The sequence below is a fragment of the Oryx dammah genome, unplaced genomic scaffold (genome assembly GCF_014754425.2).
Source record: "Oryx dammah isolate SB20612 unplaced genomic scaffold, SCBI_Odam_1.1 HiC_scaffold_26, whole genome shotgun sequence".
Taxonomy (NCBI): domain Eukaryota; kingdom Metazoa; phylum Chordata; class Mammalia; order Artiodactyla; family Bovidae; genus Oryx; species Oryx dammah.
In genome coordinates, this window is record NW_024070210.1 from 64418253 (window position 1) to 64434857 (window position 16605).

Genomic DNA, 16605 nt, shown 5'->3' on the forward strand with positions numbered 1-16605 from the left:
TTATTTATATATTTAATGATTACAGTATTTTTTTTGTTAGTTTTGCCTTATATAGCATTCAGGTGTTGACATTAAAAAATCTTCATCTTATATTTTGTGGAAGATGAAGGTAGTTTTAAAAAAATTACCAGAGGCAGAGTCTAAAAGAAGATACATCTGTAGAACAGAATTTAATGGTCTTTCCAAATAAAACGGCAAGACTCTGGCCCTCTTCCATAGTGGAGACCAATGGACGTCTAAGTGTTCATTCTGAAAACTGTCTCAAATGGAGGAGAGGAAATGAGGATTGGAAGTGGAAAGCATCAAGTTGGTCATGAACTGACAAAGTGCATTTTGAATAAGTAACATGATTTTTTCTTCATTAGAGCTGGAAGCAGGTGAACTTCCCTGGTAGCTCAGACAGTAAAGCGTCTGCCTACAATGTGGGAGACCCGGGTTCAATCCCTGGGTCAGGAAGATCCACTGGAGAAGGAAATGGTAACCCACTCCAGTATTCATGCCTGGAAAACCCTCTGGACCGAGGAGCCTGGTAGGCTACAGTCCATGGGGTCACAAAGAGTCAGACACAACTGAGCTACTTCACTTTCACTTTTTCACTTTCCACTTGTAAGTATGGGGAGAGATACAGATATCTGCGTTAAATGATTTTTAGTATACTATCTTGGGGTAGATTGTCTTTAAACTTCTCTTCAATTTTACTGTTTCTGGTCATTTCTATTTTCATGGACAATAAGATGAAGATAGATGGGATGGAGGGACAGTGAATTACAAATAAGTTGGTTTTTGGTACGTCCTTTTTTTATGATTTAGTTGGAAAGGAGGTTAACATTTACAGGTGTAAAATGAGACTCCTGGCTGATATCTGTTAACAAGATTGATATAAAGTTGGCTAGTTATTCTTTGTGAATGGGAAATATATCCTAAAAAGAATCTTAGTGATCACTTCTAAGGAGCTTGGCCTATCTTTGGACAATACGTACTATATTTTCAAACTGCTGCTGCTAAGTCGTTTCAGTTGTGTCCAACTCTTCATGACCCCATGAACTGCAGCCTACCAGGCTTGTCCGTCCATGGAGTTTTCCAGGCAAGAGTACTGGAGTGGGGTGCCATCGCCTTCTCTGGTATTTTTCAAACTATATAATTTTTAAAAATTAACAGAATATGAGAGTTATTTGCAGAAACTCTGCGTTGATGTGATGTGCTCCCTGTGTGTCTGGCTGTTGGTAAGAACTTTCTGGACTAGTGAAAGTGAAAGTTAAGTCTCTCAGTCGCGTCCGACTCTTTGCAACCCTGTGGACTGTAGCCCATCAGGCTCCTCCATCCATGGGATTTTCCAGGCAAGAATACTGCAGTCGGTTGCCATTTCCTTCTCCATTCTGGACTAGTAGTAATCAGGAATAAGTAGTGAAAAGTAGGAAGTTGGTGTCAGATTTTTGCAGTGTCACCTCTGTCTATCTTTATAGTACCAGAAGCAAACTGCTCTTTTTCTTTTTGTCTGTGTGGCTTGCGGAAATTTTAGTTGCCCAATCTTGGATTGAACCTTGACCTAAGGCAGTGAGAGCTCTGAGTCCTAGCCATAGGACCACCAGGAAATTCCTGGGAGCAAACTGTTCTTTTTTTAACTCATTTTTTTTTTAACTTTTTAAAAATTGAAGTGTAATTGATTTATACTGTTGTGTTAATTTCTGCTCTACAGCAAAGTGATTCAGTTATGCATGCATATATATATATATATTATTTTTAAAATATCCTTTGCCATTGTGATTTATCATAGGATACTGAATATAGTTCTCTGTACCATGCGGTAGGGCCTTGTTGTTATCCATTCCATAGACAATAGTTTGCATCTACTAACCCCAGCTTACCACTCCACCCCTTCCCCCACCCCCTCCCCCTGGCAACCATGAGTCTGTTCTCCATGTGAGTCTTTCTGTTTCATAGATAAGTTTATGTGCATCATATTTTAGATTTCACATAAAAGTGTTATCATACAGCATCTGTCTTCTCTATCTAACTTGCTTCACTTGGTATAATAATCTTTAGGTCCATCCACATTGCTACGGAGGACATTATTTCACCAAAATATGAAACACTAAAATACTGAATCTGAGAATAAATTTAGAAAACTTATTTAATAAAGGGTTAATAGTCTAATAGTAATGAATTAAACTAGCCAAAATACCCTAATCTTCTGAAAAATACATCTCAAACACTTGCTTATATTGAAAGACTTTAATGATTCCTACCATGTATAGTGACTAGAATGTTTTTCATAGTTTTCTTTAATATTTTGCCTAGGCTGCTACTGAAGAGGAAAACAGCCATGGTCAAGCAAATGGTATTCTGAATGCTCCAAGCCTTGGTTCCCCAATTCGTGTCCGCTCAGAGATTACTCAGCCAGACAGAGATGTTCCATTGGTGCGAAAGTTACGTTCTATCCACAGCTTTGAGCTGGAGAAACGCCTGGCATTGGAACCAAAGCCAGATACTGACAAGTTTCTTGAGACCTGGTATAAAATAGTTTTTCTTTTTTCAAAGCAACTAAAATACTATTGTTATTATTAATTTCTATTATGTAAAATTTTTCAAATAAGGAGTTCTTGCATTTTTGTAATGTTGATTTCATAAAGGTGCCATCCTCATCCATGTTTTTTAGTTAACATTCTCATTCTTAATGTGACTTTCTTTCTAATATTGTTCCCAGTCCTGTAATGTAGAGCCTTTGGCCATGGGAGCTGGTAACTTCCTAAGACTAGGTAGGAATTAAATGAACATTTTGAAGTGGCTTTGTTTGGAAGGTGATCTCTCTTATTGGAATGGAGGAGTGTAAGTTAGAGAGGGCCTAGGAAAGATGGCAATAGGCAAGAAGGTGGAAGAGTACATGAAGCAGGGGGAAAAGAAATATATATACAAGTGATAGGCAGTTCAATTCAATGAAAGCCTTCTATGAATAAATGCTATAGGAAAAAGAGATGTGATTGTTTATCGTTCTACCTAGACAAAAGGAAAGATGGAACTTCAGAGAGGTATATACATAGGTAACCACTATTTGTAGTTCATGGTTATAAGGCCCATTATCTCCCTTTGTGATTAAAAAAAAAACTGAAACAAAACTTTGAAGAGAACTTCAGATGTATTTTTGAATTATAGAAGGCTTTAGCAATATTAAGACTTCAGTGGCTTTAATAATAGTAACATCCTTCAATATAGATCCCTGGTGACTACTATCAGTAATGAAATATGAGGTTAGAAGTACCATGTATTTGACTAAGTAGTTATGGTGTCTGAAGACAGTTCAGCCACTCTTGGACTAGTCCAGTCTAGCTTCCATTTAAGCAGTACTTCATAGCTGTGTATTCTTCACATTGGTACTCATTCATTCTCACAGCTATGTAATGTAAGCTTGTGTCTACGGTGATGCGATCAAAAGGATGTGCTTGAGGCGGTGTTTAAACATTTTCAGTTGTGCATGAGATTGGGAATAAAAATAAAAGTGTGATAGGGATAAAAGCTTAGTTTGGGAAAGAATTAGTCTGACAAAAGAATGGAACTAAAAGAGGGTCCATGCTGAGGGAAGAGCTGAGAGACAAGACAGAGTTGAGAACAGAAGTACTCTGAGAAAATGAACTCAAGGCAAAACCTGGAATGAGTTGGAAACAGTGGAAGGAAGTGAAGCACCTGATTACAAAGGAGAGGAACAGGGTATTGCTTCAACTGCTTCCCTGCAGGTGAGAGTGGTTCTCAGAAGCCAGTGCAACCAAATACCACCCGTCTCATTATTGCCTACCCCTGTCTTTGGAAGAGTTTATTTGAACTAATGTACATTTATATACCTCTCTGAAGACAAAACAAGTTCAGAAAGTATTTGCCTGATGCATATTGGCGTCCTCATTTCCTTTTTTGTAGGGCCTCTGCTGAGGCAAAAGCCCCTGGTAAGTTTTCGCTCAGTCTCTCAGAGCAGAGAGAAGAGGGCAGTGTGATTGTCTTGGCAAAGCAAAGATGAAATGGATCACACAAGTCACCCTAGTTAACCTGGTTAAGATTTTCTCCTGCCTGGCAACAGGAGAGTCATCTTCCTCCCATGGGCTCTGTCTTACAAAACAGGATTATGACAGGTGGGGAAGAGCAGTATTAACTTGTGAAATGTTCCTAATGCTTTATCCATATTGTTTTCTCTCATCTCTTGGTAAATATTAGTTCTGTATAGAGCATATAGGTTATATAGTAAGTATTTTCTCTAGGACAAGTAAGTAACTTGTACTCATTTTCTTAAGCTTGGAGAAAATGCAGAAAGATCCCAGTGCAGGAAAAGAATCTACTCTCCCTGCTCTGCTTCATAAGCCTTGTGTTCCAGCTCTGTCCCGTGCAGACCACATCTGGCACTATGATGAAGAATATCTTCCGGATGCTTCCAAGCCTGCCTCTGCCAACACTCCTGAGCAGGCAGATGGTGGTGGCAGCAATGGATTTGTAGCCGTTAACCTGAGCTCCTGCAAGCAGGAGGTTGATTCCAAAGAATGGGTGATAGTGGACAAGGAACAGGACCTTCAAGACTTTAGGACAAATGAGGCTTTAGGCCCTAAAACAACTGGAAGCCCTTCTGATGAGGAGCCCGAAGTCCTCCAAGTCTTAGAGGAGTCGCCTCAAGATGAAAAATTCCAATTGGGTCCTTGGGCAGAAAATGATCATTTAAAGAAGGAAACCTCAGGTGTGGTCTTTGTGCTTTCTGGGGAGTGCCCTGCCACTGCTGCTTCCGAGCAATATATAGACAGGCTAGAACTCCAGGCTGGAGCTGCTAGTCAGTTTATTACAGTGACACCCACAAGCCCAATGGAGGCGCAAGCAGAAGGACCCCTTACAGCGGTAAGTTGTTGGCTTCTGTCATTTCTCTGTCATCCACTCAAGGTGCTATTAATACAGGATTTATCAACTAAGATTTCTCAGTGGAGGCCTACGTTTGGCACATGGGTGTAAGGGAATGAGGCTTCCCTGATAGCTCAGTTGGTAAAGAATCTGCCTGCAATGCAGGAGACCCCAGTTCAATTCCTGAGTCAGGAAGATCCGCTGGAGAAGGGATAGGCTACCCACTCCACTATTATTGGGCTTCCAACTTGTGGCTTCCATATTTGTGGCTCAGCTGGTAAAGAATCTGCCTGCAATGCGGGAGACCTGGATTCGATCCCTGGGTTGGGAAGACACCCCCCGCCCTCCGCCGCCCCGGAGAAGGGAAAGGCTACCCATGCTAGTATTCTGGCCTAGAGAATTCCATGAACTGTATAGTCCATGGGGTCTCAAAGTGTGGGACACAACTGAGCAACTTTCACTTTCACTGTAAGGGAATGATGTCTGGGCTAAGTTGTGTAGTTAATCTCCCAATGTGAAATTTCTCAAGTGTTTTCTGACAGGATAAGCAACCTAATATGTGAAATGTCATTATAACCTAATTTCAGAATAATATAATTAGACCCCTAGAAGCGTCTATGTATGTATATATAATAATGATTTTTTTAAATTTGTAATTCTATACATTTTTATATTTTATATGAAGATGGCATGTATTTAACCATTCCTGGTTTATACTTTATACTGTACACTGTTACTAGGTATCATCTTTTGTTTCTTCTACATAACATTCACCCAGAGATTCTTCATATTTTACATTCCTTTTAAACAGTGGTTTTCCAACCTTTTTTCCACATTTAATTTTTATTTTGATAGTAGTTCTCCACCTTTAATGTCCATTGTTCACAAAATAGAGTCCCAGCCTCACTTCCATAGCTTCTGCTTCAGGAGGTCTGGGAGAGTGAGAACCCAGGAATCTGCATTTTAACAAGCAGTTGATAATTCTGATACAGGCCTTCAAAGGAAACTCGACTCTTTGCACTAAGTCTGGGCATTTAGATGGGGATACCTGTTACCCTGTTCTTATCAGTAAGCATTGGTGCCCTCTGACTACGTGAGACCCACAAAAGCTAGATCCAGAGGCAGTAAGGAACTGTATGCAAATCTCAGGCCAGAGCAGGTATATCTGCTTAGATGGGTGGAGTACCAGGTTTCCTTAAATGCCACAGTCATCTAGCAACCATCTCTTCCAGCTCACCAGTAACAGCATTGTTCCCCAAGCTGAAATGTTTTTGGTTAGAACAGAACTACACATGTAGGTGTAAGATACTAAGAAAAGGCAACAAAATTTGATTTTGTGTACAGCTCTGTAGGAATTTACCTGCGCTTCAAAATAGAGACATAAATGCTTGTCTCTTTCTTCATCAGAGTTAGTCAGTCTTTCCTTCTTTACAAGTCATTCACTGCATAAAATGGCCTAGCCAAGGGGACAGGGTGGGGCTGAAATCTGGCCCAAACTTTGCAGGCTGAACTGTGCATCTTTGGTTAGGGTTGTCTCCTCTTTGAGGGGCATCCTTTTCCAATTGTACAAAGGTACCTGTTGGCTAGAGGTGGATCCTCTCTTCCCTGAATTTCTTTTTCCACAGCCCTCCCTGCTGCCTCCTTCCATTCATTCCCCTCTTTCCGCCTTGCCAGATTCAGTTTCTTCTTTTCTTTGACCCTTTTAGCTATATACTCACTTGCTCAAGTGTTTTTCCAACAGCATTCTGCTGTGCTTCCCTTCATAAAGGCTTGCCTTGGCACCCTTCCACCTGGTGTTTTTTACTCTCTCCTATCAATACTGTTCTGTCCATTAAAATTGTTCTCATGATTCTCTTAACACTGTCTGCAATGTTTTCTCTATCAAGCTTTTGAAAGACTTGTATATTATATTTGATAGTATGCGTTTGATCTTATTTACAGATATCTTTAAATAAAAATCTTTTTCTTAACTGAAGGTCTCTTAAATACAAGCTGCATCAATTATACACTTATTTCTAAGGTGCTGAACGTATCATTTCCTTCATTTTTGGGAGCTTGGGATAAAAATATATTTTGGTTCTTTTCTTGCAGCCTACATTCAGAGTTTACTTTTGCAAGCAGATAGTATTACTTCCCTAACTTAACTGCAGACATATTAAATAGGGAGTACTACCAGTTAGTCTCTCTAGATCTTTTGTAGCTTTGTTTATATGCTCTAGCTTAGATAGTATGATAAAACACACTTTACCATTCTATCTGAATATTTTAAATTATGACATATCCTGATGGGAAACAGTTTATATCTTTTTCATTCAAGCTTGCTTGCTTGTTACGATAATGTGAAAGGAAAATGTCCTGTTATCTTAAAATATGTAAGAACTATGAAAATAGGCAAGGCAGAGTTTATCTGTATTATAAATATAGCTAGCATATTAAATTAACTGATGACAACTTCAGCTCTCTTTAAATCTGTTTCTTAGCACAGATTTATGAACTTTGTTTAGGGCTTTCCTTATCCATACACATGAAACCACTAGTCATCACATAGCATGTATAAAATTTTTAGATAATATATTTTGAAAGATGGATAAATTTGCTAGATTGAAAAGAAATTGTTTTGGGGTTGTTTTTGGAAATTAGATTTTTTCCCCATCAGGGTAAATGATTGTGAAGTTGAACACACTACTAATCATTTCTAAAAAGATGCTGAACAACCTAGATTTACAGGGAGCAAAATAAGACTAAGCTTTGGTTTATAGGAAAGATATTAAATTATGTTTTGATTAGCAAATGGAGAGGCAAAATTAAGCTGGCATAAATGAACAAGTGTAGAGAAAGAAACTGAAATAACTGCTCTGAAAAAGGTCTGACTACTGGACCAGAATGGCAGTGATTATAGGAAAGAAGGTGACCAGTTTCACGTGGTTTTGGGTAATCACTGTTGGTAGGGAGAAGTTGGACTTAGGTCTTAATATGGAAATGGAAGAGTTATTCCTTACATAATATCATGGTGGATTGTACCACATGATCTCTTGGCTCTAGACAGTCCTTTAGAAAGACAGTGCTTCATTTTACTTTCCAACAGTATAAATGTGACTGGAGAATAGTACCACCACCTATATGTTACCTGTTTCTTTGTAACAAAGTACCCCAGATTTAGCTCAGTTGTGTCTGGCCCTTTGCAGCCCCGTGGACTGTAGCACTCCGGGTTCTTCTGTCTGTGGGATTTTCCAGGCAGGAATACTGTTTAAACAATAGTTGTTATTTCACACCTTTTCTGAGGGTGGGGAGTACAGGAGTGGCTTAGGCTGGTAGGCCTGGCTCAGGGTTTCTCATGAGCTTGCTACCAAGCTCTTAGCCAGGAAAACCATCATATGGTTTGACTGGGCTGGGAAGATCCACTTCCAAGGCCATCCACATAGTTGTTCGCAGGCCTCAGTTCCTCACTGAGTGTTGGCCAGAGGCTTCAGTTCTTCACCACTCAGGTTTTCCATACTTAACATGGCGGCTGGCTTTTCCAGTGAGTGAGGAGAGAAAGAAACAGGGATGGGGGAGGCTTGGTGGTAGAGAGAACACCCTCCACCAAGGTAGAAGCCACACTGTCTTTTATAAGGACGATCATCGTTTCTGCCATATTCTATTAGTCACACAGACCAACCTTTCCTCGTATCGGGACTGTGATATACTGAAATATACTGTAATATCACTGACTTTTTCCTCAGACGTTGAGAAGAAACCAGGGGTTGGGGGTATAATATAATGCACAGGAAGGGAGCAGGACAAGAAGAGTCACATAATATTTTTGTAATCTGTCTGTCTGTCAGCATCTATTAAGAGGATTACTCTGACTGTGTTAAAGGAATTACTAATTCTAGCACTAGGAGATTCAGGTCAGTAGTTGATTACATTGCCTTAATTCTGTTCTTTTCAGTCCTTCAGTTTATTAAGTGTCTGCTAAGTTCCAGGTTTTATGCTGTACCTTAGGGATAAACAATTGGTACCACCCTGTTAGGTTGACAGTGAAGACCTGAATCTTAACAGTTACCTTAAACGACATGAGATGATTGTGGTGGAGCTGTGTACACAAATGAGGATATAAATAAATCTGCCTAGGACAGGAGCATGCAATGTTGGGTGTTTTTAATTATGTCTTATTTTCTGATTTTATTTACCATTGTTGTTTAGTCACTACGTCACGTCTGACTGTTTGCGACCCTATGGACTGCAGCACACCAGGCTTCCCTGAGTGTCTCCCAGAGTTTGTTCAAACTCCTGTCTACTGAGTCAGTGATACCATCCAAGCATCTCATCCTCTGTTGCCCTGTTCTCCTCTTGCCCTCAGTCCTTCCCAGCATCAGGGTCTTTACCATGGTGAAGATACATTACTTTCAAAAACAAGAGAGCTTTGAAGGATACGTTTGCTGGAAGGAGATGCAGGGGTGTCAAGCAAAGATCGCAGAGTGTACAAAGGCACAGAGGCTTGAAACACCAAAATTCGGAGTATTTAAATAAGTAAGCCAGAATGGTAGGGCAAAGGAAGGAAGCTGAAGATGAGCTGCACAAGTAAGGTGATAAAGGACGTTGGCCTGCCCTGCTGAGGTATATGGGCTGCAGGACAAGAAACCGTCAGGTTTGAGGGAGGGGAGTAACATGGTCTTTGCGAGCCATGTAGAGAGAATGTCTGGGGCAGCAGCCAGTGAGGAGGCTTTGCAATTAGTTCAGTCAAATATGAGCGCTTGCATTGTGAATTGTGAAAATCTCAGTGAAGATGTGAGAGACAGTTCGGTCGTGCAGCTTACCTGAAATAGTAGCTTCATGTGACTTTTCCACTGTCCACTGAATATTTGGAGCCCTTGTACACCTAGAGTGACTATATTAAAGCTCACAGAGTTACTCAAAGTTTCCAATGAAAAGTGAATGAGCCATGTAATATGTTGACAGATGTAGACTTTAATAGTATTGAAAGGTAAAAACTTTTTGGATTGATTGCCTCCTGGTTGATTGCTTACCAGGTGGTTCTAGTGGTAAAGAACCTGCCTGCCAATGCAGGAGAAATAAGAGATGCAGGTTCAGTCCCTGGGTCGGGAAGATCCCCTGGAGGAGGACATGGCAACCGACTCCAGTATTCTTACTTGGAGAATCCCATGGACAGAGGAGCCTGGTGGGCTACAGTCCATGGGGCTGCAGAGTCAGACCGACTTGAAATGGAGTTTGTGGGAGTTGAATGCATGTGCATTAACTAGGGAGTAATGTCCTCTGTCTAACCATGGATTTCTATTTTTGATCTGGAAATTTGGGTCATTATAAGTATAGAAAAGTTTTGTTTCTATAAGTTTACATCTCTAGAATTATTTATATACACACACACACACATATATATATACACACATGATACATTATGTGTATTATATGTATTTAACTATATTATATGTGTATATATATATACACACGTATATATATATGATAGTGTAATTTAATCTATGAACAGTCACAAAAGACTAAAGACTGGGTGGACCAATTTGGGGAGTAAGAAAAAGCCCATTTGTGAATTGTTCAAATGAAAGATTGGACTGTCACTTAGGAGAGGCTTCATGGAAGGAACCCAGGCATCCAGTGTTGATTTACTCATATGTTCAACCTTTATTGAGCATCTGCTATGTGTCTGGTACAGTGCTAGGGGTCAAGAATTCAAAGCCCAGTGAGTCTTCTCACTATTTAAGTATGATAGATGCCGTGATAGAAACCTATAGGTTGTGAAAGTTGGGGAGCATTGGACTCTATCCTGAAAGATAGATATTGTATGAAGGGGCTTGAAAACATTAAATCCTGTAGCCATGTGTGTGATACATAATTTTAGGCCAGCCAAGAAATACTTATTTCAATCTGTCTTTTCTGGGACTTCTAAAAAACCTTTTACTCATAGTTTTTGGCACTTGTGTAAAGTATTATATATAAAGATGCTTTAAACAAAAGAAGTTTACAGTGAAATTTGAATAGCCCAAAGAAATTTGAATGGTTAAAATTTAATTTCTTTAACAGACCTGGAATTTGTTATTCTACAGTTATTCTTCCTGTAGTAGGAACCCATAAATTACGACCTCTGTCTCTTCTAAATTATTTGTTAGGAAAACAAAATGAAATCTAGATATTTCATATATACCACATTGCTTTCATTTGGAAGAGAGACAATTTGGTATGGATGTTGAATTTACCACAGTTTTTATTCTTTTAATAGCATTACTATCCTTGAATGAGAGGAAAGGAAAAGGATAATTTGTAAGTTAAAGTGCAAATAGTTGATTTTCAGTTTGTCTCTTGCTGTGTGGCCAGTTCTAAACATCGGGTAACTGTAAAATAATGAGGCTACTTTATCTGAACTAAAAAGTAGTGAGACTGATATTAGTCACACTCAGGACTAGGCATTAATAAAAATAAGAAAATATGAAAGAAATGGAAAAGACTGAGGTCATTTTCTAGTTTTATAGAAAGGTGTACTGATATAATTAGAGAACAGAAGAAAGGAAATGTTTGAATTCATGCCTTAATGAAATGTTTGTGAATTAGAGTATTAAACCTTTAAAAGATACATATGGCTTACTGGCAGATCATTAATTTAGCCTATTTGTGGAATGTCCTGAGTATAGGAATTGCTTTTGTCTCTTTATAGTCTAATGTTAAGGAAGCTGTTTTCATCTATACTTAGAATTAGCTTTCTTTATTTCTGCCTGCAGCTGTTGATCTTTGGTTTTGCTCATCTTAATGTTTTGTGGATTTTTTTTTGTTTTATTTTTCAGACTCAGTTTCCAAGACTTCATTTAAGAGTGTGTAGTACAAGTCAGGCTTTCCCTTTGAAAGAAGGACTTTCAAAATCCTAGAATCCTGTCCCTGCCTTTTTTTTTTTTACTGTGTTTTTCTTCATTTGTGAAATTTGTGTTAGTAGAAGTACTCAAAATACCAAGCAGGTATGAAATGGAATCAGTAAAAATGATTTCAGGAATATTTTATAAGTTAAAGTGCTATATAAATATTATATGACAGTAATTTATGCAGTTTATCATAATTACTCAGGATCTTTTGAAGAAAATTAATTCTTCTGTGGTGGTTCATGTATCTTTTCTGTCTACAAGATCATCACCCCTTTTGTCACACTATAAATGTATATACATATGTATCCTGAATTCAGATGAATTGAGCTCAAAAGTACATTGATTTCCTAATTTGAATCCTAGAAGACCAAAGGAGTGTTACTTTTGTAAATAATACTGATTTCATTTTGGCTAATGTACTTGAAATTATATATAATAATGAAAAGACTTGGTTTATTTTGAATGTAAATAGAGTCATCTCCCTAGTTATTTGGTATTTAGTACCATTTCATATCTGGTTTTCTTATCACCATCACTCTCAGGTCTTAAAAAGTATTTTTAAGAGTTCAGTTCAGTTCAGTCACTCAGTCGTGTCCGACTCTTTGCAACTCCATGAATCGCAGCACGCCAGGCCTCACTGTCCATCACCAACTCCAGGAGTTCACTCAGACTCACCTCCATCAAGTCGGTGATGCCATCCAGCCATCTCATCCTCTGTCGTCCCCTTCTCCCCCTGCCCCCAATCCCTCCCAGCATCAGAGTCTTTTCCAATGAGTCAACTCTTCGCATGAGCTGGCCAAAGTACTGGAGTTTCAGCTTTAGCATCATTCCTTCCAAAGAAATCCCAGGGCTGATCTCCTTCAGAATGGATTGGTTGGATCTCCTTGCAGTCCAACAGACTCTCAAGAGTCTTCTCCAACACCACAGTTCAAAAGTATCAATTTTCGGCACTCAGCCTTCTTCACAGTCCAACTCTCACATCCATACATGACCACAGGAAAAACCATAGCCTTGACTAGACAGACCTTAGTCGGCAAAGTAATATCTCTGCTTTTGAATATGTTATCTAGGTTGGTCATAACTTTTCTTCCAAGGAGTGTCTTTTAATTTCATGGCTGCAGTCACCTTCTGCAGTGATTTTGGAGCCCCAAAAAATAAAGTCTGACACTGTTTCCACTGTTTCCCCATCTATTTGCCATGAAATGATAGGACCGGATGCCATGATCTTCGTTTTCTGAATGTTGAGCTTTAAGCCAACTTTTTCACTCTCCTCTTTCACTTTCATTAAGAGGCTCTTTAATTCTTTACTTTCTGCCATAAGGGTGGTATCATCTGCATGTCTGAGGTTATTGATATTTCTCCCAGCAATCTTGATTCCAGCCTGTGCTTCCCCTGGCCCAGTGTTTCTCATGATGTACTCTGCATAGAAGTTAAATAAGCAGGGTGACAATATACAGCCTTGACGTACTCCTTTTCCTATTTGGAACCAGTCGGTTGTTCCATGTCCAGTTCTAACTGTTGCTTCCTGACCTGCATACAGATTTCTTAAGAGGCAGGTCAGGTGGTCTGGTATTCCCATCTCTTTCAGAATTTTCCACAGTTTATTGTGATCCACACAGTCAAAGGCTTTGGCATAGTCAATAAAGCAGAAATAGATGTTTTTCTGGAACTCTCTTGCTTTTTCCATGATCCAGCAGATGTTGGCAATTTGATCTCTGGTTCCTCTGCCTTTTCTAAAACCAGCTTGAACATCAGGAAGTTCACGGTTCATGTAGTGCTGAAGCCTGGCTTGGAGAATTTTCAGAATTTTTAAGAGTAAATAACTATAAATTTTAGTTTCAAAATTATTTTAAAAAGTATTAGAAATTTGCCATCTGCCTTTAGTATAATGAAAGAGAGGTGCAGGTGTAAGGTGACTTCCTGAAAGGCGACAGCAGCAATAGCACTTGCTGCCTCTTTCCCAAGCTCATTGCAGGTGTGGGCTTATCGGGAGGTCATGTCTGAACTCAGCCTGTCTTGAATTAACCTGACAGAGCCTAGCAGGACACTGTTTCTATTTAGGAGCTATTCCAGGACATTAGTAAGGTGTTTTCTCCCTGGGCTGGGCTTAGGGCAAGCTTTGCACATTCTTAAACCTGACAGTATTCCTGACACACAGAGAAACAGATCTAAACAACTTATCTGAATCTGGCCAAATGGATTTCTTAAGTGTCACTGGACTAGAGGTGGGGTCTAAGTGAAATCTGTGACAGCTCCAAATTCATTTCACTTTGATTTCAGACCAATTTCCATAGTATTATTAGAGTTTAATGGGCTTCATTAAATGATCTGAATTACTTTCTCAAAAAGGCTTTTTTTTTTACCAGTTTATGTAGTTGACATTTTCTGCCTCCTTACACATTTTAATAAATATGAAGATGTAGGTGTCCTTAAGAAAGGACATTCTTACTAAATATTGAAACTTATTCATATAGAATTGAAATGACCTCTGTAGAAGGATGGTAGAATTTCATTTTATCATAAACTTGACCTTAAGAAAAATTAAATAAGATACAAAACATTAGTAACATCTTCATGTTTGCTTATAGGAAAATATCAGTAATATTGATTGGCAGAATTTATGGGTACAATAAATGCATGTGAATTTGGAATTTTTCAACTTAAAATAATTTCCTAATAATTTTTCCTTAGGATCCTGTATCTGGATTCTGGCAGGAAATAGCTGGGACACTCAAAGGGACTTGGAGAAAATTTAATGAAAGGACCTTTTTACAGATGTGTAGGTAGAGTTTGAGAGAGCCAACGGGAACAGAAATAGAGGGAAGCTATTCAATTTTCTGAATCCTGAAAGAGAAGGAAGAGGGCAGTTAGCAGAACCTGGAAAGAGTCATATCTATAGGAGAGGGGCCTCCATAAAAGAAGCTGTGGCCAGGAGTGTTAGAGTGTACCACCAAAGCTGCAGTCCCTCAGGAGGAAGCCAGGAGAAGTAACATCCAGATCTTTCTCTCCTCCAACTCTCTGATCCTCTGTTGGTGCTGCCCATTGGGCAAACACAACCAGAAATCAGAAGACAAGGGAGCCTGGACAGTACAGGCAACAGAAGTCACTCTTCAGAGCACAGAGCAGGCTGAAGAAAGGGCAGAGATGAGCTTAGAGGAAGGCTGCTCTGTACAGTTTCCGAGCAGGGGAACATGAGTACCATGCATTTGTATTCAGATTATTCACTTGAAGCTTGAGTTGGGCAAATCCAGTTGGGATCTGTGTTCCTCTTAGAAAAAATTAGAATTTGAACTGTCAGATCTCAACTCATGGATCATTTATAATTCCACATGATTGCATTTAACTTTTTTTCTCCTCTCTCTCCAGATTACAATTCCAAGACCTTCTGTGGCATCTACACAGTCGACTTCAGGAAGTTTTCATTATGGTCAGCAGCCAGAAAAGAAAGACCTTCATACCATTGAGCCTACTGTGGAACTTTACTCTCCAAGGGAGAACTTCTCTGGCTTGGTCGTGATAGAGGGCGAACCTCCTAGTGGAGGAAGCAGAACAGACTTGGGGCTTCAGATAGATCATATTGGTCATGACATGTTACCCAATATTAGAGAGTATGACAGATCCCAAGACCTGGGACCAAAAGACCTTCCTGACCATAACAGACTGGCTATGAGAGAATTTGAGGGCCTCCCTAGGGAATTGGAAGAGAAAAGCATTGTTGTGGGGTCAGATGATGAAGAGGAGAAGTTAAGTAAAAGGCAGCATTATATTGAGATCTCCCCTCTTCCAGGAGACTTGGTAACAATGGAAAGGGATCATTCAGCTACTACTGAACCTCTTGATGTGACAAAGACACAGACTTTTAGTGTGGTGCCAAATCAAGACAAAAATCGTGAGATTATGACGCTTCTGGCAGTTGGACCTTCAGAAGTATCTCCACGAGTTATTGACCCATATGTTGAAGAGCAGATAGGCCAGGTGGCAGCAATGCAAAAAAGTAAGATATCTAAGGAGGATGACATCAAGGGTGAAGACTTGCCCAGTCATTCTGGAGACCTCTCTACTTTTTTGCACCAAGAGGGTAAGAGAGAGAAAATAGCCTCTAGAAATGGAGAGCTATTTAATCCTGTTTCAGAGAGTGAATACTGTCCCCCATCCCGGAAGGATGTGGTTAGGTCATCCTTTGTAACTAGACACAGCCGAATCCCTGTTCTAGCGCAAGAGATAGACTCAACTTTTGACTCATTCTCTCCAGTCTCTGCAAAAGAAAAGCTCCTCCAAAAGAAAGCTTGCCAGCCAGACCTCGTCAAGCTCCTGGTGGAGAAAAGGCAACTCAGGTCTCTCCTTGGGGACCTCTCAAGTGCCTCTGATAAACTGCTAGAGGAGAGATTAACCACTGTTCCCGCTCCCTTTTCTGAGGAGGAAGTCTTCACCCCCTTTTCAAGACTGGCTGCAGACTCACACCTGAGCAGGTCAGCTGAAGACAGCTTTCTGGCACCCATCATCTCCCAGTCCAGAAAGAGCAAAATTCCAAGACCAGTTTCATGGGTCAACACAGATCAAGTCAATAGCTCAGCTCCATCTCAGTTCTTGCCTCGGCCACCACCCGGAAAACCACCTGTGAGGCCTGGAGTAGAAGCCAGGTAATGCTGTGTCCTTGCCTTTGTTAAGTGTGCAGCATGATTTCTGTGTCTGCTTGATTATGTCAGAGGTTTCATTTCTTCATTGCCTGCTTCTGATCATCTACTTCCTTCCCTGTCTTTCCCAAGCTGTACAGTACAGTGTAGTTGAAGTGTTCAATTTGATCCCAGTTAATTCTTAGCTCTCCCACTTTCTAGTAGTATGAACCCAAATTTCCTTATCTGAAAGATGGGTAAAA

The 16605-nt window shown here is 39.8% G+C and overlaps 1 protein-coding gene across 3 annotated transcripts in view; it reads left to right on the forward strand.

The window, feature by feature from the left end:
- TTBK2 (tau tubulin kinase 2) overlaps positions 1-16605 on the forward strand; it is a 127805-nt gene that overhangs the window by 102099 nt on the left and 9101 nt on the right. For all 3 annotated transcript variants that reach the window (XM_040226816.1, XM_040226818.1, XM_040226817.1), the window contains 3 exons: positions 2299-2510; positions 4275-4863; positions 15096-16369. In XM_040226816.1, coding sequence (XP_040082750.1) covers positions 2299-2510; positions 4275-4863; positions 15096-16369 — 2075 coding nt within the window. The remainder of the gene's footprint in view (positions 1-2298; positions 2511-4274; positions 4864-15095; positions 16370-16605) is intronic.